Source organism: Hipposideros armiger, unplaced genomic scaffold, assembly GCF_001890085.2.
Source record: "Hipposideros armiger isolate ML-2016 unplaced genomic scaffold, ASM189008v1 scaffold_91, whole genome shotgun sequence".
Lineage (NCBI taxonomy): Eukaryota > Metazoa > Chordata > Mammalia > Chiroptera > Hipposideridae > Hipposideros > Hipposideros armiger.
The window spans coordinates 563,573-588,760 of NW_017731441.1; the positions used below are offsets into that span (position 1 = coordinate 563,573).

Sequence of the window (25,188 nt, forward strand, 5' to 3'; positions counted from 1 at the left end):
CTGTGTATTTTAAAAGAAACAATTATGCAGTGTCCTTCAACTGGTAGCATCCAAGAGTTGCTGTAAGTAATGCTGCATCACTCAAATACTAGTACATCTGGTCCGCTTGGATGCATAAGTGAAGGAACAGTCTGTTCAAGTCAACCTGGAAACTTGCTAAGTGGTATTTAACCTGGGCCTATGGCTTCAAGAGAAACTAGGTATGATCCTGCAGGTCAGCTCAAAGATATTGGACTTTCGAATATGACAGCACCATAAGCCCATTTGCATCTTCCAAGCTAACCACAGAGATCATCAATGGGTGAGAGTTAACCTTCCAAGTCAATGCAGTGTGATCTTTCTTTCATCTTCATGTCGTGTAACACTTAGTCTCCTCCTAAAAGTTTATAAACTGGCTTTGAGTGAACATTTCCAGGATCTAAGGCTCTTTAAAACAACTACTCACGTCTTTATTTACCGTTGGTTCTTTTGGGTAAATACATTTGCTGATTCCCAGAATGGCATCGATTCCTCTAGAATGGCATCCGTCCTTTGTTCTTTCAACATTAAATTGGTCAGCACATTTCAGGGACTCACCTTGCCTCCTTCTGTGCCTAACAAGAGCCCTCAGAACAATCCGTCTGGGCACACACAGACCACACTGTCACCTACAAGTCCCCAAATACCACCTAGTGCATGTCAGTCACATGAATTAAGAGCCATTATTTTAAAATAAGCTTCCAAGTTCCTCTGCTTTTATTTGTTCAACAGAGATGACACCCATGTTATTGCATTACTATAATTTTAGGGTAAAATGGAGGTATAAAAACATTATTTCTAACAAGGAAGTAGAATTATCCTTGATAAAAATCAACAGGCTTCCTTTTTTATATTTTCTGCCTCCTAAATTACATCTCCTGGCTCTGATGTCTTTACTTCTGTCTTCTTGATGTGTGTGTGCATCGGTTTAATCCTTGTGTGTGCATTTCTGGGCGGCTGCTTGGCAGAGGACAGAAGTGCACAGATCCTGGAGGCTGCACTTCTGGGTGTGACTGCTGGTTCTGCCTCTCAGGAGCTGTGTGTCCTCCAAGTCATTTAATCTCTTTGTGCCTCAGTCTCTTCATCAAGAAAATGCAGATGGTGATTTCCTACCAACTGAGGTTCTTGTGAGCTATACAGGATTTAATATTTGTCCAGCATTTAGAACAGCACCCAGCACCTTGCAAGCGTTCTGTTTTGTAAAGTAAACAAAGTCTTTTTTGTTTTAACACTTTTACTTTTCATAAATTTTGTGATCAATGAGTATTTCCTGGTTCCCAGAATAAATATTTTCAAACTAAGAGGTGTCAAAGTATTTTTAGGAACCAAATATTTACTTATTTACTCCAAAACACCAGTAAAGCAGCTTTCTGTTAAACTAAGAATCCACATAAAAAAAATATTCTCAAGACTTCATTCATTTCATAAATAATGTATTTTATTTTATTGCATATGGCTATTAAGGAGAGCATCCATGATCAATACAGACTAAATACAATGCACTATTCTAGTTCCATTTATTCTTGTCTCCAGCAGCGTCACATTGACCCTTATATACAGCGTGTACAGTGGAAGACAGAGCAAGATAAGGTAAGTCTTTTGTCATATCACAATAGCAAGAAATATATTTAACATCTCGATATCCAGAAACAATACGTACCCCAAAAGAAAACACTGTTTAATAACTGTTAAAGTTTATATAGCAAAAAATATTTTAAATTTAAGGTAAGTCAGGCAAAATGTACAAAGACCCAATATACATTGTGAAGTTTTAGCAAACATAACATTTATACATTTTGGTTCCATTCTGTAAACTAAATTAAAAATGTAAATATTGCATATGCCTTTTTTTTTTGAAATGTACAGGATAGAGAAAAATTTAGTATATTATCAACTTTTTATTTTGCTTGTTGTAAGTTGCAGTATGAACATGAACCATTTGTATAGTGGCATGACTACTCTAAGTATAGAGAACTACTTAAATACGCGCCATACACTGTATTCAGTGGGGTCCATATTCAGTTCTATTGTACCTGGGGAGCGTTACAAAGCAAATACCACCCAACCATTCCTAGACCCAAAACTAAATCAAAACTTTAGGACATTTTATACATTTTTATAAAGTATATATATTATACACGGAAACTGACCTTCAAACTAACATTGTATGGTCTATGCACTGTTGTGATGTGTAATTTTAGAAAAGTAAAACTTTAAAAATGTTCAGGGGGATCACTTTACATTCAACTTTGTCTTGCAATACAATCCTCTGTTCTAAAAGTTCAGCATGGAAGCAGGAAGACTTTTGCATTGCCATTAAATATATTTTTAAGACATTGAATTTTTTTGGTCTTCCTCTTAAAAAAGCCTCATTTTTATTAATGCATTATTCTATAGTGATATATATCTATATATTTATATATTTTTTTTTCTCCAAAAAAAAAAAAAAAAAAAGCTCACACCTCCAATGAACTAGTGTAACCTCTACAGGACTATCAAAGAAGATAGGCACTGGGGACGCACCCATGGGAGAAAAAGGTCTACAGCCCTCCATCACGTGTCAAGGGAGCAGCGAGATGACGTGACATTCTGCTGGTCAAGGGCAGCAGTTTTAGGTGACACCTGTGATAATCGCCACAACACTGGTATTTTCAGAACACTGAAAACAGAAAAACGACGGTAGTCTTGTCAGGAATTTTTCCACAAGTGACATGTCCTGTGAGATTGTTTTTCTTCTTTTTCCATTAATAACACAGGGGCCAGAATGGCTCTTTTATCAGTTTCTTTCCTTCCTTTTTATTTCTTTTTGTTGTTGTTCAGGGCAGCCTCGTGGCCCACACGATAACATTAGAGTAAAGATAATAAATACATTTTTTTTAAAATCTGCTAAACCGGTGACCACCCTTGAATTGCTAACATGCCTACGTGAATTTTTGGTTAAAGAAATGCAAGCTCAAGATTAAGGATAGCAGAGACATTTGAGCTTGTAAATAGGATCAAAGGCTTTTGCAATTTGAAGTACCTACATAAACATCTACATTAGAGAGATTCACCAAGTCTGTTAAAGGTAAAAAGAGATATTCACCCCCTTCCCAAACCCCTCCCCCCAACCCCTACTACCCAATCATACAGTTGATGATTTTCAAAAGTAGGTTGCTTCAGTTACATATATTTATTATTTATTAATCCATCTTCAAAGTCCAATCTCAAATTTCATTTCAATTGAGAACTGTCAGTCCCATACTGGGCTCTGTCTGTGAGTAAACACGCAAGTACCTGGATTGGAGTCCAACAAGCAGCTGTGTACTGGAACCAGTTTAATAAGGCTGATGACCACACTTGCGACACATTCAGCAGAGATACACAGGAGGTCCTGCCGGCCCCTAACCACACAAATCCGGCTTTACCTGGAACTGAGGTAGGACTGTGGTAGTTTCGAGTGTATGCCAGTAAATACCAGATTTTACCACTTTAATGGGTATTGGTAGAATCACCTAGCATGCTGAGGGACAAATTTGCTTTGCCAAAATGAAAGTAAAGAGAAATTAAGACACTGGCCACAATTGATAAGGCCAATGAACACATCCAATTTTTTGGAGAATAACTTCTTCGGCAAATTGTGTTAAGAAAACAAACAAAAAACAACACAAACAGCACAAGGATGAATGCCCCGTATGGGAACAAGCGAGCGAGGCATGTGTTCTTGCCTTGTTGGTTGGTTCCACGTTTAATAAAGTCACAGATGTCTCAAAACCTAGTAATTGCTCAGGTCCAAAAGAAAAATTGTAAGCAGCTTCAGGTTAGAAAAAAAATGCTGAGCATCTTCTTTTTATGGGATTCTCTGATGTGTGATGTCGTGGTGATAAAGCCAGACAGCAGATCTTCACTCTAAAAAAGAAAGAAGTCCGTCATGATTGTCAGGGGAGTTAGAGAAAAGGTCCTTCTTAACCCGCTTTCCCGATTTGTAACATTTCCATGAAACGAAGCACTTTGGGAAGCAAACATTGATCCATTCTGCTTTCCATGGGTAAACGCCTATTCAGTTTCCCTGGAGGCAGAACTATTAGGTTTAGAGTGAGTTGTGAGGTCCATACAGTGAGGTTCATATTTTCAATTTAAGGAACTATTCACGTGCTTTTGTGAAGGACATTCCATTCCACTGAAGGACAGGTAGAGACATAATTCTACCCTTTAAAGAATGGGGCTGTGCTAACAAGCAACGCCCCTCTAACTGTCTAGGCCTTAGATCTTCATGTGCACTGTGTGTGTGTGTGNACAAGCAACGCCCCTCTAACTGTCTAGGCCTTAGATCTTCATGTGCACTGTGTGTGTGTGTGTGTGTGTGTGTGTGTGTGTGTGTGTTTGGGGGGGGGGAGAAGAGGGTGGAAACCACTGCCTTTCTGACAAGGCTGCTGATGAGATTTTTGCAAAAACACTACACATATTAAAGTGCGTTGTAAACTATACCAATTGCGCAAATGTGTATTACAGTAAGAAAGTGGAAGAAGTAACGAGTCCCCACTTCTGCCCTCAGAATGCCCATCCAATTGGATAACCTATCCTAGTTATAAAATGACCCAAAAGCTCCTGTGCTGACACACTTGTCACATCCCCCCCTCCATCGGCCCAATTTCCCCATGGTCCAGGTTAAGTCATTTACTCTCTGCAGCATGTGGCGCGAACATAGCATTAAGACCCAACCAGCTCTAACTGCTTCTGCCCTTCCAGACTGAAGACTCCGGCTCCTTTCGCCTTTTCCCAGTTTCCAGCGCTTTCGGCACTTGATGTGTTCCTTCTTTAAGGGACAGGACCAACTTGGGAGATGGTGACATTTCATAGCATATTACCTTTTTAAAAAAAAGCTTCTAGGCTTTCTAACAAAAATGCCAAGTTGCCTGTTTTCATCCCTCACCACACTCGTAGCTACCTGATCACATGTGAGTGTTGCTGGTAATGCCCTGCCTTAAACCGGTCAACTTTCTTCCTTACGGTTGTATTTACATAACCCACATTTCTGATCATTTAGATGTTCTGATCCTAGATGCTCACCATACTCTCGGGTTTACTTTTTTTTTTATGTATCTAATTCTTTTGAGTTCAGAGGACTGATCCCAGCAAGAGAGAAATTTCCAGTGTGTCCTGCAACTGAGCGTGAGCAAGTGGAACCACACCACTCTGCACGCCAGGCAGCTCCCTGGTACAAACTGGAAGCACAGCATCGTGTGTGCAGCCAGAAAAACAACAGCCTGTACAGATCCGGTGCTGTCAACGTACAACATGAATATTGCATCTCTTCAGGGCTGTTTTTAAAAGTTCCTTACAATGTGACGTTTTGAGGCAGTGCTAACTTGATCTTACTATTGTTAAAAAGCCTTCCTTAGGATCTTCAAAAAAATTAGTAAGTAAGCTGTTCTGCAAATGAAACCTGACAGAAAACAGGGCTCAAAATTTCCTCTGAAGGAAAGATGTGTCCTCCAGCAATTTCATTCATTATCATTGTGATTTCCAGTTCAAAGAGACTGCGGTGAGAGCCTGAACATTTGCATCCTTTAAAAAGCAGGCATTTGCTAAAATCCACCTGGATTTGGCTCTCACCCTAAAATGAGTTTTCATTTTGTCACTCAGGCCTTGATTGTGAGACGAATCCCACCACCACTCCAGAATAAGTAATCAAGACCCTTTGGGTCTGCTTACATAAAGATTTCTACTCACAGTTTCTTTTTACACTAATAATTAGCTACATGTGGCTAAATTGTCTCCTGTTAACTCTAAACCCATTATCTTGAAAACAGCTAAACAAGTAAGTTCTTTAATTCCCCAAACTTAGAAATACAGACATATAAACGGAGGGGTTCATCATTGCTGAAAAATCTACTTTCCAGTTCCATTTGCAAATCCATAGGACCACGGCCGTTTTCACTGTTTTCAAGGATGCTTTACTGCTATGAAACAAGTCCTATCATTAGATGTTCGTGAGCTCTAATCTCATCGAACATGTAATTTTATTTTTTGAAGTACAATACAATTATCAAAGCCTTAATTTCTATGCATTACACTATGAAAGAAAAGAGTTGATAAAAGGCAAGGAAATAATTCATTCACACATTTATTCATGCAATGATCTTTCAGGATTTTTTAAAAAAATTCTACTCTGGGGCAGGGCCTCACCGAGGTGCATGGGATATTGATGAGTAAGAGTTTTCCCTCCAGAATGGGAGTCACATGATAGCTATCCTCCAGGGAGGGAGTGAAAGCAGCCCTTTCAGATGTGGGCAGCACTCTGCCAGTGCCTGGATGGTGAAGGATTGCGAGGCTGCAGATCCCAGCACAGTGGAGCAAGCTATTCCAAAGGCTCAACAGAAGTGAGGCTTTCAGGAGCCCAGGAATGGAGTGTAACACTGAGGCAGTAAGGAACCCACTTCCCCAAGAGGCCAAGTGGCCTCAGGCCTATATGGAAGAGAAGGGGCAAGGACATGATCCTACATGTGGGCCAGTGAGGACACTGAATGCATGCGCGCGCGCGCACACACACACACACACACACACACACACACACAGTCTATCACAGGGAGGTAAATCTCTTTGTGGCACATGGCACAAGAGTGAGCAGGCTTAGGCCAGGGGGTGGGGGGGACCCGTAAGAGGACAGCCACCAGCTCAGAGACAGCTGTTTGGGCATGAGGGATGCAGTGCTTCCAACACATTTTTAAGACACATTTTAGATGCATACTACAGCCAACACACCATGGTTGCAGCCTGTCTCCTATTAGGTTAAAAAACAACTGCTTTCCATGGATGTCTCCTGTCATGGCAAAAGGGGAGAACAGAGACCTGTGAGCCCCCTCACGGCCGGTGGAACTTCCATCCATGCCGCCCAGCAGCCCGCCACTGAAACACCTGCGGTTCACCATGGACTCCTTGGACATCCTCCCCCAAGTATTTCAGTGGGTTCAGGGAGCCAGAGCCAAGTCTGAGAAGTACCCCCACCAAACATAAACAGAGCTAGCCACCAGAAACAATCCTTGTTGAGGTGCAAAAGAAGGAAAGCAAGGAAAAGGCTGTGGATACCCCCAAATCAGACTGAGATGACTATCATTTGCTGAGCAAAAGGACTCCAACAAAATCTATGGGATGTAAATACCAAGAATACACAGAGGAAAAAAAGGGGTCCATTTAAAAAATCTAATTACAATTCTTCATGTGTTATGGAAAGAAGCCCGAAACAGAAGCTGTCTGTCTCAACTGAGGTCTAAAACACCCTTTCCAACGTGGGCCAGCTGTAAACCTCTGATGCCAGGCCAGCAAGAGTTCTGAACTAGGACCACAAGGGAGGAACCGGATGACAGAAAAGGTGGCATGGAAACTAGTCAGGGAAGATGCCTGGGCTAAGAGCATTAGCGCGTGCTGTCATTCAAGCAGGCTGGGCATCCAGACATCAAACGCAGAAGGCCACCTGGAAACCACTCCTGAAAGGGAGGGAGGCAGGAGCTGGGACCTAGGAATGTGAGCACTGTTTGCCTTTTTATTGACTTACTTTTAAAATAAGTGACATTATCCCTCCCCCTGAAAATTCATCGGGTTCATCCAGACTAGGAAAAAAAAGTCTTCCAACACCACTAGCCTGACATCCTTAGCCTTTAAATATTTCTGCTTCCTAATGACGAGGTTCCAGCAAAATTTTATTTATTTATTATCTATGTTAATTCTAGTAGAAGCAAAGAACAAATGATGAATTTTAGGATCACTTCACGCTGAATACTCATTAAGATGTGAAACATTCTTTGAACAAGTTAGGTGCAGCAGCAAAACAAAAAAGAACTACAGCAAGAGTCACGTGTTGCTCACGAATGCAATTACTGAAAAACCTATACCAATTCTACTCCTAGAGGTAATGCATCTAAAAATAATTTAAACTTATTGATACTCATTGAATCTGTCATATAATTACACACTGTACTATTCTGTAGCTCAGACAGTGCTTTGTAAAGAAACCCATTCACAAAGGCATTGATCTAGACTTACTTGATGAAAAAAAAGAAAAAACTGTGAGTGAAAAGATTAAAGTTGTTCCATATAACAGGTCATGCAGGCCAGCTATTCCCCATCTTTTATTTGCTCTGTCACATATGACAAACGATGTTCACATGAGGGGTACAGTCTCATGTACCAGTTATCGTAATTCCCTGGGGGCTTGTGGCAATTCCATGCCTTTTTTCTTCCATTTAAAAGAGCAATCGGAATGCACATGAGCAAGAGTAAAGGTGGGTCTGGTAAAGACCCTTGCCTTCAATTTGCTCTGCTTTAGGAAAGGGAAGGAAAGGGGAGGGGAGGGGAGGGGAGGGGAGGGGATTTCGAAATCACTGAAACACCTCGGCATTAAAACAAGTGGGAAAGCTCCCTTGCCCTGGGACAGCACAAATGTCAAAACACTGACATGTCACACCACCTGTGAGCTGGGCCCCATGATTCCAGTAACAATAATGGGAAATACAGTGAACATCAGGTCTCGAATGTAAGGTTCCATGTAGGGCCCCTGTGGAGCCCAGTGCAGAGTTTTACGTGCAGCCCCCACGTAGACAGGCTCTCCAAGGTACAGCTGAAGGGAACAGGGCCTCAGAGGCCTTTGGTGAGCAGTACACTGGACCAAACAGAGTGCAAATCCATTCCGTAGGTAAAAAGAACTTAACATTTTCAGGCATCTGAATTAACAGTGCTACCGATACTGATTTGCATGACAAAAAGAAACAATATACTTCTTAAAATTAAAGTTTATGCTCCTCATAGCGACTATGATTAAGAAAAAAACAAACTCTCCCGTGAGCCCAAACATGTCCTTCAGTCTCATTTACACTTTTTGTTTAAACATAGAATTATGAGAGAAAATAAACTTTTCAGTTACATGAGAAATTCCTAGAAAAATAAACCTGATAATTCAGTATCTCCTTACTTTACTAAAAGCAAAGTACTCTCAGGACATACCAAAAAAAAAAAAAAAAGGTAAGGTCGGGTATGATAACAAACAAGCCAGAGATTCTAAGAAAATAAGAAAAACGGTCACTTGAATTTTTCTTTTAAATGGGGGGAAAAAGAATCACTTAAAAGGAAACTATGGAAAACAAGTGTCCCAGGACAAATGAGGGCAGTAAATTACTTTACCAACCCTACTTGTGAAAGATTTAAAACTTTCTTTTATATGAGCTCATCACTTCCACTGACAAAATCATTTCATTCTGAATGCTTGTTATTAAAGAAATTTCCAAGCATCAAGTTGTAACTTGATGTTAATGACACAACATGAAACAGGATGAGACAGTCTAGTTTTCATATAAGGCTGGGGTTTAATAAAAGGTATCTCTCCTTCTTTGGCTCCTGTTTAATCCTTCACATAAGACGTTGTCTTAATCACCAAAGACTAGGGCAACCAGGCCTCCTGGACTGTTAACTACTGTACTTCAAATTTCCTCCACACTGTCAGTTTCACCCACAGTCACCTGTATTAATTTTATAGAGTATAGCCTCGGCCGACTTTATATCACAATATTTTAAGTATTCATTTCGTTTCTGTGCTTGTTATTAAAAAGCCTGACATGCATATCCTATAAGCTATTCTATGGCAAGGGTTTGTCACCATAGCAGCAGCAGCAGTGCCCAGTGACATAGGAAATATATTCATGATTCTTCAGTACAACCACCACCTGAGAGGCAAAAATGCCCCCTGAATTGCTGGTGGGCCCTTCTCTTAAATTATGAAATGTCAGACCTTTCTAAGTAAAATCCAGATAAGGGAGCATCAGTGATTTGCCCAAAGCCTATTAGCTGGTCAATAGGAGAGTCTCCTTAACTTCTTTCAGAACTTTCCCCACTGCCATCACTGTTAATTTCTGGAAATAATGAAAGGGGAGTGCGACTGGGGGAGGGGTGGGAAAGAGGTTTGGAACTTTCACTTGCGGACCCAGGTTTAAACTTTTACACAATACCATTAGCTCTTCATAAAACTCTCCCAATGGCACAGAATACTGTACAGACAATGAATTTCTGCTTTGTGCATCTGTCTCCTCTGCAAGTCGAGGAGTTAGTTGGACCATGCCTGTCCCCAGCAGCTGGCACAATGCCTGCTTGGTCCTTATAAAGCTTTGTTGAATTAAACCGAAATAAAAACCCATGTGGTTTATGCCATTTCTCATAGACGGAAAAGCTAAATAAAATCTCCTAAAGGAGAACAAAACTTTAGAACCGTCTGAGGCCCAAGAGAAAAGTCCTCACATGAAAGTGGCATGCTAAGACGGAGGTCAGCAAAGTTAGGCCAAATCTGGCCCATTGCCTGTTTCTGTAAATAAAGTTTTATTGGAACATAGCCATGCTCATTCATTTGCACATGACTGCTTTCACAGTTTAACAGTAGAGTTGAGTGGTTGTTACAGAGACTGTATGCCCCACAACATCAGTAAGACAATGAGGAGAACGAAGGGCAAATTTGTCAAAATAACACTGTATGTTTCCATCTGTATGTTACACCTGGAGACGAACTGATACCCCCTTTGAAAATTATCTGCAAGCTTACGTACTTTAGAAATGCAATACTATATACTAAAAACCATGCGATCCGGTTACAGACCCTACTGAAAATGAGGAAGCAAGTCATGAAATCATTTATGAAGCCAGCACACTTTTTGAATTAATTTCCTTTACCTGTGGTTCTTCTATGTGCTTTTTCATGACTAACACAAAAGTACTGAACAACTCTAAATATATCCTACACTGTCAGCTTTACAGAGGTGAAGCTATAGACATTAGATCTGCAATTCAAAAGGGCCCAAATCTTTTCTCAGGTCATTTCAGAATGTGAATATAAGCATTATGTTTCTGCCCTACAAGATAATATTAAAGGCAAGTGATAATAACTTGCCTTAAAATTGCAAGTATCCTATGTACAGTGTAACTCTTTCCTCAGATTTAACACATTACTTATTTTATATTGATGTAAAAATATTTTATGTACACTATAAAATTGTTTATGTTGCTTCTTGCTGAAGTTCTTGAACCTATATTGTATGCTTTCCCTATGAAATTAAGGTAATGTAGAACAACAATTTATTTAACGTATATCAGTCCCCAGTAGCCTGTTGTGATATCATTACAAATAGATCTTTTTTCCTTCAAATATTTAAATATTTAAGAGTTGCTATTGCTTTTTTTGTTTTGTTTTAGTTTGATGATTCACTTCCTTTTTTGTTTTTACCATTGACATTGAAAAACGCATTTTCTGGAAGTCTGAAATTATGCCCAATACAACTCAAATATCCTCTATAATAGCACTGAATAACAAACATACTCAAGAGTACAGTGAAAAAGGGGTACCTGTGGGATTCTAAAATATACTCTGGTTTTCTCATTTAACAAAAATGCAGTAATTTGAAAATGTATTAAAAATAGGTGTAGTGTAGTACTTGTCTTTCATTATGGGAAAAATAGAAAAAAGGTTAAAGAAAAAAGGGAAAAACTGTGTAATCCACTGCCACTCCCCGCCTCTCACCCTGAGCCAGCCACAGGGCCATCCTCCTCCTTCTAGACACTGAGCTTCAACTGCGCACAAAGGAGCAGTGGCCTTGGCAGTCTCTGCTTCTAAACTGTAGGTAAATCTCCTCCCCGTCTGTAACATCTGCATACTACAAGATGCCAGCTTTGTCTCTTGGGGGGAAGAATGTACCTAATTTAAAAGTCCTGGTGCAAATGGGCACCCAGCCTTTAGGTGTAGGCTCTACCAGTAAGGTCAAGACTGAAGGGCAAACCCCACTCAGGAACTGAAGTGCACACACTCTTTGCGCCAGCATAGGTCGGAGTCCTCATTCCCACCATTAGCCATCTCAGAAGCATTCCCGGGAGCTGAGGGATGACTCAGGGAAAGCTGCCCCCACACCTTAAAACCACATGCCATTCCCGTGGCTCAAGACGACGTGGGTGTGGAAAGCCACGGGCCCCACCAGAGTTAGGGGCCTGGGGCAGCACTTACCAGCCTGTTCTCTCTTATGAAAACCGGGACTTTCTTCTCCTGCCCTGAATCTTACTGGGTCATTGTGAAACTAACAAATGAGATTTTATGTAGAAAATCTATAAATTAATACAAACAATATATATATATATATATATTGTATGTATATATATATATTTTTTTTCATATGCTGAGAAGCACATGCTTTTGGCATGACCTGTATCTTGTGGTCGGATCCCTTTGCTTTCTTCCCGCACCTTTAAACGATGTACACATGTCACCACATGTTTTTTTTTGAACTACAAAGACTTCTGAAGCCTGGGCAGCCCCTCGCTGCCAAGCAAAGCCTGCTTCTCCTGCCCTGCTCTTTGGGCTAATTTGTGGAGCCACAGCCGTGGTCTCTCTGAGCACATGTGCCGTCACAGCTCTCTCTTCATTCAAAATTCTATCCATGAATGACATCATGAACAATTGCAAATTCAGCCGCAAATAATCAACTGATGACTACACAGAAACAATGGCAAATAGCTCCGGGAATAAAATGAATAAACTTGTTTTAATGGGACAGAGGCAGAACAGAAGTAGAATTGTTTTTCTGGGGGTAACTCCAGGCCATTTACAGCTAATAGTTCTTATATGCTGCACAAAGCGCCTTGCCTAGCTGCTTTCTTCACACCCTGTGGATGGGACAAAATGCCCGGACAGGTGTCGCATGTGTCCCTGTGCAGGCAGCTGCACCATCAGAGAATGCACAAATCCCTCTTCAAGCTGCATGTGCCCAGTAAGCACGAGGCATCACCCACTAGCTGGGCTCAGGTTAGTCGGGGCCACAGTCTAGTCTGTTCTCTCAGGTTTATTCACAAAGGAGCACCAAAATGGAGATCGGCTTAAATTCCCCTGCAGGTGAGAGACGTAATGGGTCCGAGTTCATTTATTAAATGTGCATTTTCCTCACAGACAGGCTGGAAGGACAGTAGGATCTTTTACACGCAATGCACTAGCGTTGCTCAAGTTTTATACCCTTAGCTCCTAACTCACTCCATTAGCATGTTCTCGTTGAAGTGGACTCTCTATGAAATATATAGACTAATAAAGGACCTATTATTTTAGATTCCAAATCAGCTAAAGAATCAAAAACCAACTTGTTGTATAGCCTGAATGTAGCACCCCTTACAGGAAAGCAGGCTATTCAGAATGCTCTGGGTCAGGGCGAGTTAGGAGGAAGAGGTCACAGATGTCTCTAAACCAGCTCCAAGAGATTTGTCCATGGTTTGTCCCGGAAGAGGATCTTTCTTTATTTTTTTAAAAACCAATGAAGGCACACTGTGTTACCTAGAAGACACAGGAACCAGGTAGCAGCAGTAAGTAGTGCCTCCCTATAAGCCGGGACAGACTCTCCAGCACGGCCTCAGCAGGCCTGTGTCTAGATGTCTCCACCCTTGGGTTTTTCCTTTAAAAAATAAGGAAAGTACCAAACAAGAACTTGCCCTACAAGGAGGTTCTGAGGACTAAATGCCATTTTAAAATGTTTTATAAATTATCAGGTGCTTTACAAGTGTGTTTGTGTAATCAAGTATGCAATTCTATGACTAAATACTTGCACTTGGATTTCATTGTTTATCTTGTGAGAATTTCTGGCTGTCTTCCCCACTTCAATTATATCTCAATGTCTTCATTCCACTAGAAAATGTTTAGGGTTTTTTTTCCCACATTTTATGTACTATTTTTGAGAAGGAAATTCAAGAGTTGACATAAACCTCACTAAGAAAAAAAAAGACACTATGACAGAAATAGACGACTCCAGTAGAAACGTTTAAAAATGCTCAACATATTGTTCCAAAGAGACTATAGTTTCCTTTTACACTGTGAATATGAACTAACTTCTTTACAATGGCCCTCCAGGCTCTACATGTCATAGACCCTTATTACTATATTTCCCCATGTATAAGAAGCACCCTTTTTCGAAAAATTTGGGGTCTAAAAACTGGGTGCGTCTTATACAGTGGTTGCATGAGCACGATAACAAGCGCAAAAAAAGCGGGAAATGCAAGTAAAAAAAAATCTACCACCACTGTATAAGACGCACCCAGTTTTTAGACCCCAAATTTTTTGGAAAAGAGTGCGTCTTATACATGGGGAAATACGGTACCTCCCTCACCTCACCATGACTCTCCCCCTTCTCCCTCTTTGTCAGCCACATGGGTTTATATTCTTATCCTGGAACTCACTAGCAATCTTCTGCCCCAGGGCCTTTGCATGGTTATTCATTCCCTTTGCCTATATGGATTCTCCCTCTAAATATCTACAACACTTGCTCCCTCACCACTTTCAAGTTGTCACCTTCTTCTTTCTCTTTGCTGATTTATATTTTAGAGCATTTATTCCCACTTACAATACTTCATGTTCTAAACAATTTCAAAATTATGCTTATTTCCTGGGTTTCAAAGGTAGGCTCAGTACCTTCTGTGTCTTCTTTTTAGCTTGGGAACCAAATCTCTTTCTTTCTAGTCTGGACTTTAATATTTTTCAAATGGGCGAAATATTTTAAAAAGTACTTAACATGTAACAACTGGCATCTTTGTAATGAAAAATATGAAAATTTAAAAATTTGATGAAATATGAAAGTTGAAAGATCTAACCCTTTCTGCCTCTATCCCTCCTGCCCCACAGCCCATCCTCCTAGCCTCCCAGGCAGCCCTTAAGTGAAGTTCCTGTCGTTTCTTGTTTGTTTGTTTTCTGGAAAGAACAGATAAAAGGTAGTAAAAAGTAAGAACGACAGGAAACTCACCTGGAACTGACTCCATCAGCCTGATGGGTTGGTAACACAGAGCTGCCCAGCCAAGTGGGACTGCCCTCCTCTGACAACAGTGGCCACTGTGGCAGAGGGCAGAGGGTCCAGCAGCGGTAGGCTTTCAGAGCAGGAGGCATTATGGGTGGAGGGGGCTGCTGGTGGCCAGGAGGCCTCCTCCGCACAGGAGGAGAAGGGGGCTTTCCTGGATAGATCATGGATGTCTGTAAAAAGGACGGGATACACACTTTAAAAAAAAAATAGTTAAAAGCCACCTGCATGTCACTAAAGGTGTGTCTTCAGAAAACACAGCCTTATTTGGAAATTATTAGGACGCCTAAGAAGTAAGCAATTTTGGAGCATAAAATATAAAAAGAGCTATTATTATATTCAGTGTTTGTGGATTACTTATGAGAAAAATATTAACTAAAATCTAAATGTTTCCTTTTTATGGAAGGACAGTCATGTGCAAGCAGCTGTATTAAATACATTTAAAAATGTGAGCTTTCTCACATCTACAGCTATGAATGCACAGGGAAAGGTTCTGAAAGAAGCGATGAGTTCACAGGGAGAATTCATATCACACAGGTGAAAGAGGGAGCATTGTTTTAAAGAAACAGTTAAGGGTAAGCTGAAAAGAATCAGAAGGCACAAGAAAGGAGACCAATAACCTAGCACTGGGAAGTTTCTGGAATACTACCAGGGCCAACAAAGACTGGGCACAAAGGGACACACTGGGATAGTTATGAGGCAACGCAGCCAAAAGCTTAGAGCAGGCTAACATCTAGGCGCAAGGACCCCGGCAAAATGAAACACACCGTTTCTCAGAGAAGAAAACTGATCTGGAAATTGGGCCCTATTGGATGCAGCCCTAGTGTGTGTGGGGAGGGGGCTAAAGCTTTGAGTGATTCTATCAGAATTTTCCAGCAAGGACACCCACAGTCCCAGCAGGGACATCCCATGCTTCCTTTGTCTTCAGCCAAGAATGCCCGAAGAGTGGGCATCTAACTGAAGGACTGAGTGGCTGCCCAGAAAACTGCTTGTGTGGGGTGCTGTCCAAGTTGACTATACAGGCGCCAAATGGACAGAGGCTTGTTTCCGATTCCCCCTGTATCTCCCAGAACATCCACCCCTGTGTTGGAACACAATGAACTCTCAATAACTTGGTTGGCTTAACCGTCAACTGTCTCCCAGCCTTAGGAAACTGCTGAAGACCCCATCGATTCTGAACACTCCGGCTGACCTACAAGGACTCCAGAGTGGTGAAGATGAATGCTTATCACCTAGAGTTATTCTAAGAACTTAATTAAATGCTCCATGCCGCGGAAACTTGGATAATTTACCACAGTGGTTATTTCATTTGGAACTAAGACTACTAATAAACCAGCGTGAATGATAAGCAAAACTGCAAATAATGATAAGAAGAAAAACAGAATTAAGGGGAGTCAGTTCTACTGCATCCTTAAAATTTTGATATGACCCTAAATACCAAAATGTAATTTGGAAGCTACATAAACTTTAAACTTTAAAAGAAGATGCTAATTTTAAAAATGTGCCAAAATGAAACCTACTGAATATTTAAAAATTCATTAATCTATATATTCATAATAGTTGATCAGGCTTTCATATTTAATATTTCTACTTCATTATTCATTTTTCATTATTAAAGTTTTAATTTTTGTTTTTGTTTATTCAACCAGTTCAGGTTAAATTTTCTGAAAATGACTATACAATAAATTTACACTCCTGGATTTATAATATCCTAAGGAAGGAAAAAAAAACAGATTTTGCAACTAATATATTTTGCTAAAGTACACCTGAATATTTTCAGCTGAACTGTACATTTATTAGAAGTCTACTTGGTGAAGTAACAACAGCTCTTTGTAGAAGTTTCACCAAACTTATTTGATATATATAACTGGAAGAGCCTGTGAGTAGCTTATGGATTTGTTTTCTGTTTCATTTGCATATGAAAAGTGTTATTTTAGGTCACTTTTATGCTGGAAAACATAAAAAAAAACACCCTACTATCACAGAAGAATAAAATAGAAGCGTAACATTGCCACAAATCACTTTAGTCATTTATTTATTTTTTAAATGCATCCAGACTGTGGTGTAAAAAACTAACCACTAAAATCTTCCTGTCTAGGAATTTCTGTTGTCTTAGAAGTCAGGAGCTCCGCGGTGCCCATGGTGTATCGGGAGTGCTAGAACCTCCATTTCTGATCTTCAAACAAAATCAAACTGCTCATCACAGTCTAATCCCAGCCATGTTTAATCCTGCTTACTGTCTGGAGTTCCTGAAGTATTATTTGCATCGTTCTTAAATTTAGTAAGAACATCCTGGCCTATTTCCGAACTTCTCCCCCTACCTCACAATTTCCCCCCAATTCTTTCCTCCACCAAGCAGCTCTGGAAGCCTGAAACAAGGCAAGGGAAACAGGAGGCTCACATGGGAACGAGCTGGGCTCTGGCAGGGCAGCGGCTGGGTGGTGCAACTCACACGGTGGTTTGGGGGTGGCCTCTACAACAGAGAACTCACAGGCATCAGATGGTCACTGACTTCAGTCCCTAGTTTCAATGACTTCCTACCACCAGCACTGGGAAACGTAGCCAGTGCTCCATTCCCAGGACCTCAGAGGAAGGCAAGATTTCACAGACGGGATCCAAACCTCAACCAGGGGAAAGCCTGCTGGGTTTATTTATGACGACTCCCCACATAGCACATCAGAATATTTATCCGGTCAGCTTTTCTACCTAACTTGGTAAGTGACCAACAGGCCCAATACTGTAAGACAGGGTATTCTGAACTTTGCTTTCTTCTTAACCTGAAAAGCAGTTTCACCACTCCACTCATCCCTGATAGAAGGAAAAGGCCTTCCCCTATTTTGTTTATCCCGTGCAGCAAACAGTCTCCAGAAATGCTGGCTAGATTACTTGTGCACATCGCTTATAATGGCAGGCGCACGGCCCTGAGGCTGCCATCTGCTAGGAAGGAAGTACTCTCTCTAAGGATGCTGGAGAAACTGACAGCTAATGTAAACAAAACCCTGACTTACCCGCATGTGTGCCGGGCCATAGAGTCCCAATGACACTTTTGAAAACTATGGATAGCTTATGAATTTTTATGTTTGCATACGTCTTCTTTGCAACAGAGGGTTGTAGTCATATCAGTAGAAAGGTAGCACCTTCTGAAAAAACATTTTCTCTTCATATAAAAATCCCGTTAAGTGTTTTTTCTCAGAAATAAAAAAAGGATCTTTAAAACAGTAAGGGCACACTGGTGAAATCATCTACTCCCCAGAAGATTACCACCTAGCAACAACTGATTAGTTACTTATAGGTCCTTGGGCAAATTCTAAATTGGTTAGTTTTCAAATAACTCAACATTAAATAGGTTAATGACTCATTGCTTAGGAAACTGTTAATGGGCTTATTCGCAATGAGGAGTATATGATATTCCACTTATAGAATAAAATGTATCTTGAAGACACCTCAAGCAGTGACTGAAACACAAGTTGACCCCATAGGTACCAGATCAGTGGGCCAGGGTGAATTAATCTACCAAGAGGAAGAAGTTAACATTTTCCCAAATAGGGGGCTTTCAATCTGAATTATCCCAAGAATTCTTTCCCTTCCCCTTCTCCCATTTTTTGTACAAGTAAGCACATGATCTTGAATGTTTACCAAACCTTCACCCTTCTGCCTCATCAGTAACACTGCCCACATGGTCGTTAGCAGCTGTATTTCCCGGATGTACAATCTCCTTATCTAGGTGCCTCTGCATTCTCTATTTCTTCCCGCTAGGTCCCGCTAGCATATCCAGTCTAAGCATGAAGCAATTTACTGAAATGTTACAAAGTAAAAAGACCATGCCACTTTCCAAATACTAAACTGTTCTAGAGAGAACAGGCTATATATCCTGGGAGAAAGTTATTCATCAGTACACAAAAGACTCAGAGAGACAGAGCATTCTCTATCTTTTGTTGATAATATTTACCAACATCTCTACCAACTAATTAAATCAGTGACCTTGGAAAGGATGCCCCACCTCCCTCCAGTTCTGTTTTCATAACCTTAAAATAAGTTACATTATACAATGGTTCCCAACCCTTTTCCCTCAAAATGATCTTACATATTTTTGATTGTCACCACACTGTGTGGAAAGAGTTTTAATGTATTTGGTGGTGGTGATGGGAAGTTATGTTATCAAGTATAATATACAGTTTTCTTTACTAAAACAAAAACGGGAAGGAATATAAGTTTTCCACTTGGCAGACCACTAGAAGTCCAGGAAACGAGACTGGAAACACCCAGAACAGATGACCAACCAACAACTTGATTCAACCCTAAAATTCACTGATAAAATGAGAGCCTTGAAAGTATTATAAAGTACTAAGCTCTTCAAACTGGCAGATGCAAAAACTGGTTAAAAAAAAATAGGGGTTTTCCTCCAACATCCAGTCTTACTGCTTAACTGTCCCCATTTTACTCTCAATGAATAATGTATGGAAGAAAAGAGAAATTAAATAACTATCATCCAAGTGAAATAAAAACGTTAACTTGAAAGTGGACTCAGGTGGAGTTTACAATAAAATCTTAAATGCAACTATTGTGTATGAGCTTCCAAAGCAGACACAATTTGTATGACTCGGAGACAATGTGATATGATATAAAATGCACTGGCTGGGGATGGGAAGATGGTACCAGGTAGAACCAAAGCAAAATGTTGGTAAAATAGCATCTTTTTGTGGTTCAACCCAACATTACTCCTTTTGGCCCAGGAATCCTGGGCAAGTCACTGGGCCTCTCTAAGCTGCAGTTTCTTATTTCAAAAAAATGGGGCTCCAGATGGCCCTGCCTATGTCATAAGGTTTTTGGAGTACTACATGATACTATATGTCTTGAAACTGTCTTGAACTATGTCTTGAAACTATGAAGTGAAGAAAAATACATCTTTTTAATGTTAAACAATTCTTTTGATCCCAAAGAGTGAGGGGCTTGCAATTATCTTTCAATATTGATCAGAATAATGGTTACATTTTTATCATCTCCAGCTTCATTTAGCATTTTTTCAAAATCATTCATTGCCCACCAGTTTTGGGGGTTAGTTACACTTATAATTTGGAGGCAAAAGATAGACTGATTTAAATAACTACTTTTAAATGTGCATGGAAAAGGCATTATGTCATCAATCTTAAATTTGCATAAAAAAGCACTATGTTACATTCAAAAATATGAAAGATTAGGCATTAATACTATGCAAAATAATAAGTTATTTGTAAGATTAAAAATATGGATTTTAAGGTAACACTTAAAATCACATAACATAATGCACTCTATTGTAATACTTATTTTTACACATTGAAAAAATTGAAATTTAATACTACACCACAACAATTCACTGAAATATCTATACCAATACCATATGGATAGATTAAAGTTACAGTTAGACTACAATCATTAGAGAACACATCATTCATTACTCAGTATTTGAGTTTCAATTACAAAAAAATCCACATCAAGACTCTTGGAGCATGACTGCCTGAGATGCTATAGAATAACACACACACACACATACTCCCAAAATATTTATTTCTAGGAAATTTGATATTCTTCAAAATGAATACTAAACAACCCAATATTTACAGAGCGTTATGCATTTGATCGTTTATCTTTAAAGTAGATTACCAATCACAATATTTGACCAAATATTCCAAATTTCACTAATAGCACAATAAATAAGGAATACTTGATAAATCTTGTCTGCGTCCATAAATATTGCATACAGCATTAATAAAGTGGGCCAAATTTGAAGATACATTTGCCTGATCAAGTTTTATAAAGTTTGTGGACATGTAGAAGTGACTTTCTCCAAATTTAATATTTTTCTAGCTCAACAGAAAAGAAATCAGAATCTCTAAATTGACAGCCTGTATGTTTTAACTGAATTCTATTTCAGCAGAATTCAATGAATTCAGTTCTAATAGAGTGCAGAGGAATATTCTTGTACTATTTGTACCCACAAAGCAAAATGCTAGCATATAACATATACTCCAGCTCTCTCTAGTCAGAACTTTCTTTTGTGCCTTTTAGTTTAGTGCAGTTACTATGTCTCTGTAGCTATCTAGAAAGAAATCGAATAATCTGTGGCCATTATCAACCTCAGCATTTCCTCTGCCTTGAGTGATGATTTCACCAGTTCTCATAAAAAAAAACAAAAAACTCTACCACTGAGTTCAATCTACAATAATCTACCTTGAATGATTCAAAATAACCATTGCAATCTCAAAGAACACATTCAAATTAATAAAATTAACACAGAGTGTCTTCATTTTAATGTGGATAGCCCTGTTGTCACAAAACCTGCCACCTCATAAATAACATGGACTGATTGATAATTATGGAAGTTCAGAAACGTTTTTCATCTGTTTATTAAGATGCCAACATGAAAACGCCTTGCCCGTCTTGGATAGAAACACGCATTCTGCTCATGTCTGTGGTCGAGTCTACTGAGAATTCATCTTCTGTAGTGGCCTCTGTGAGGGCTGGCTTTGGGGCAAGGCTCAGGGCTTTGCGTCTCTCTAAGTGTTTCCCCCACTCTGCTTGGCAATGCAGATAAAAGAGTCAAGTTACATTTTCCCTTAAGTTTCTAAGGTGAAACGGGAACATTTGATTCTGTGCTACCCAAAAAAAACAAAACAAAAAAAACCTCTCCACTTGCCAAATCTGATACCAGAAGTTAACCAGCTCTTGGAACTATGCTTCTACAGAAAACGCATTAGTGGGAATTTTAACAGAAAACCCATTATACCCATGCTGTTACTAAAACTTCTGCTAGTCCCCCTTTCAGAAAAAAGATTCATTTTAATACTAATAGTTCTAAAGAATATGAAACATTAATTATCTATTAAAATTCCTTTTGGGGGGAAGTGGGCCTGTGAAGAACAAAATAATAAAAAAAACTAGAGGTTTTCCTATCGCGTTTGACAACCGAACAAATCAAAACAGTGCTGGAGTGACCACCCTAATTAAACCAACCACCGAGAGTGAAACTACAAGGTTGAACAATGGATGATTCAATTAGTGAAAGTTTACGGGTTCTGTTTTTCTTTAAATGCATCCTCCATCAAGAGACAATACTGTAAATTTAAGCAAATGTATATTGCAATTATACATTTTCATCTTGACAAGCTCTCATAATATATAAACAAATCAAAAAAAGTAATCAAAAGTACAGTTTTAATACAGTTTCAGGATTGGGGTGCTAGTTTCCTTAATTGTTATTTTACTATGTAACTTAAAACACTACTTCGTTACAATTGATTATTATCTATGAAAAAAATCTCAAGTTAAATAAAGAGGGAAAAAACAATGGAGACTGGAGTGGGACTAGCAATCAAGCAGAAAAGGCACGCATTTCTCAAGAAGGTATTGGCTCCACTTTCAGACTACTAGGAGTTTCTTGTTTTTGTTTTTTTTAATTTAAGAACCCACTTACAAAAGTGTCTTTCCTATATATGCTCATGGTTTCAAGGTAGTAAGTATCAGTAGCATCACTGGACTTATTAGCACATTTCTTTAGAAGAACTTAACCACTCTCAACGTTTACTATCTCCTAGGCCTCCCAGTGGCCCTGGGACACAGAAGGGAGAGACTTATAATTGGCCCATTTTACAGACAGATAAAGTGAGAAAGAGGGGTTAAATGGCTTCCCTCTAGTCACACAATAACTCATTAAGATCAGCAACTAAAAACCTGGTTTCCTGATTCCTGGTTTAGTGTTCCACATACTATGCTTCCTTCTGCAAAGCACTATTTTTGTAAAGGTTTCTCTTTCAATAAAGGAAATAGAACAAGTCATGTGACTTTCATTCACTAAAGCCTCTGTGTGTTGTACTTAGCACCTTAGTTGTCTGTTCCTGGGGATAGAGTGGGAGCAGTGTACATTACTATCTTATTATGACAAGAGCTAGCCAGCTAAAGCAGAAAGGCAACCAAACAGAAAAAATAAAGGGTATTGGTTTGTCAAGCAATTGCACTGAAGTTCTAAAAACGTTCAAGTTCTTTGTTTTAAGATTACAACAGACAGTATTTTTAAACATAAACTGTGATTGTATTGTTCCTGTGGAAACATTTCTTATTCCATAATTCTTTTACCATAAGATATGAATAACTAGTCCTTTTACCAAATAAGTTTAAATATAGATGCTTTCAGTGGCAATTCTTATCTAATCTGCCTCGTACACACATAAAAACCATTTTAGAATTAAAATCCCACTAAAAAGACAACACCAAAATAGCATATTTTATGGATGCACCAATCTATAATCGTAACACAAAAATTACAAAGTTAATTTTAAAAAGCAGTTTAAATTCAGTAACATACCTCAGGTTCCCCAACAATACACTATCAGATTGATTAGATTTTTCCACATACACACACACAAAACACATGGTAAGTAACCTCCCCACTACTCCCAAATGAGGCATAATTTAAATTTTTATTTATTTTCTCTAGACACATACCTATACTTCAGGTGTACCAACTTTTATATGATTTGGGGTTGAAATTCTACCTCCATTCCCAATTCTTTTGTAAACAACTATCAAACATTGTTGGAACCCTAATGTCACCACTTATGCAAATACCAAACACTACCCTAGTGACCCCAAATTATTCTGTTTCAGCATAACCAATGAAGTTTTTCCATGCAGAACCCGAGAAGCTCGATGTGGAAACATATGCCACTTCTGAGAGCCCGGGCAGTGCACGCAATGACCCAGGAAATTCTTTTTCTTCTATTTCATCTCCAAAGAAATGCTTTGCAAGTCTTCCTTCTAGAAATCATCTCTCCAAGGGCACTTATCTCCTATGAGCTTTCTATTTATGAGCACCCCAAACAAATGTCTATGGGCATATGTGAGTTAAATAAAAGTGGACATTCATGCTGAATTTCTAAATGTTCTCTTTCTGGCTTCACAGACCACAGTTTAGCTCCCACATTAATTAAGATGACACCCTCGTCTTTCCTAGTCTACTGTTCTCTGTGTTCAAATGAGTTTACAAGACACTCATTTACCATGTAGTCCTTTGTTAAAATGTGGTTTTGCCACAATGGATCGATTGCAGTTATCTATTTAGCTTAAAAGGAGCCTTTTTCCTTCTTAAAAGGGTGTTTACCATCATGCTACACAGACTTCAGGAAAACAGCAACCAAAAAACGATCTCTCATCTTTGTTCAGCCACTGTGAAACATACAAACTGCTGTTTTGATTTCAGAATCCTGAATCCTATAGGTTGAAAGGAATTTTATACTGGTGGGAAATCTTAAACAAAACAAGCTAAATTGGGTCTCTAACCAAACTTATCTCTTGCAGTTTAAAATTTTCCCTCGTCTGAAAAGGGCATTATATCATCCATGAATCACGTTTCTGAATGTAGTATCTATGTTATCAGAAAGGCCTTGAATCCTTTTAGGCCTGTAGGCGCAAACTCCAGCTCCCTCCTCCTGTTACTGCACGAACCCACTCCTGGGGCCCTCCTGAATCCAGTCCAGGTTTTTACTGCCTACTCCGCCAAAAGCAGTAAAAGGTGTTATGTTCTCAGACTGTTTTTCTGATTAGCATCAGATTTCAGCAAAATGTACTTTCATGTTCACTATAGCATATACCCATTTGGGCATACCAAATAAATTTGTGTGTGTATTTTTTCCCCACTCAATCTAGTTATGCTGGTATGTTTATATGGTCTGCGTCTTAGACCACAGCGAATCCTACACTCCCTGACACACTAGCAATTTTTCAGATGTACCTATAGTGCTTATTTATTGTAACTCTAAGCAAAGTGACCTTCAGCTGAGAGTCATCGTTTCGGGGACACATTCTTAACAACTTCCAACTGACTTAATTAGATGCCGAAGCACCACACTCCTGATAATTCTCTGTGACTCTTTTCATCTTTTATTCCAGGGTTGTAATACACACGTAAATAGCTTTTCCTCTATTATATTAGAATAATAAGATATTTATCTACCCTACAGCTATACTTTTAAATCCCGTGGACATTATCAAACATATGCTGCATTTAGACAGCATTAAACTAGTCTGTTTAAGAACAAAAGGCATATGGCTCTCCCCACCACCTTGATCATCACCTTGTAACCCTGGCAGACCGTTGACCTTAGGCCAGCATTGAGGACAGCATTCACTTAACACTATCCACTACGGCGTGTGCTGTGGTTCTCACAGAGCCTCTGTCTTACTATCAACACTGCACAGAAACAGCTACAAAACCAAAGAAGAAACTCTTGAATTGAATGTTTCCCCCCTCCCCTCGCCCCCTTAAGCCTCCTTCTCTCCTCTCATCACTCAAAGTTTGAGACAGTCAGAA

At 39.4% G+C, this 25,188-nt stretch overlaps 1 protein-coding gene across 1 annotated transcript in view; it reads right to left on the reverse strand.

Moving 5' to 3' along the window:
* Nucleotides 1-1,434: 1,434 nt before the first annotated feature.
* IRS2 (insulin receptor substrate 2) overlaps nt 1,435-25,188 on the reverse strand; it is a 29,397-nt gene continuing 5,643 nt past the window's right edge. The window contains 2 exon segments of the mRNA XM_019644823.1: nt 1,435-3,906; nt 14,796-15,019. Of these exon segments, the coding sequence (XP_019500368.1) occupies nt 14,811-15,019 (209 nt within the window). The 3' untranslated portion in view covers nt 1,435-3,906; nt 14,796-14,810.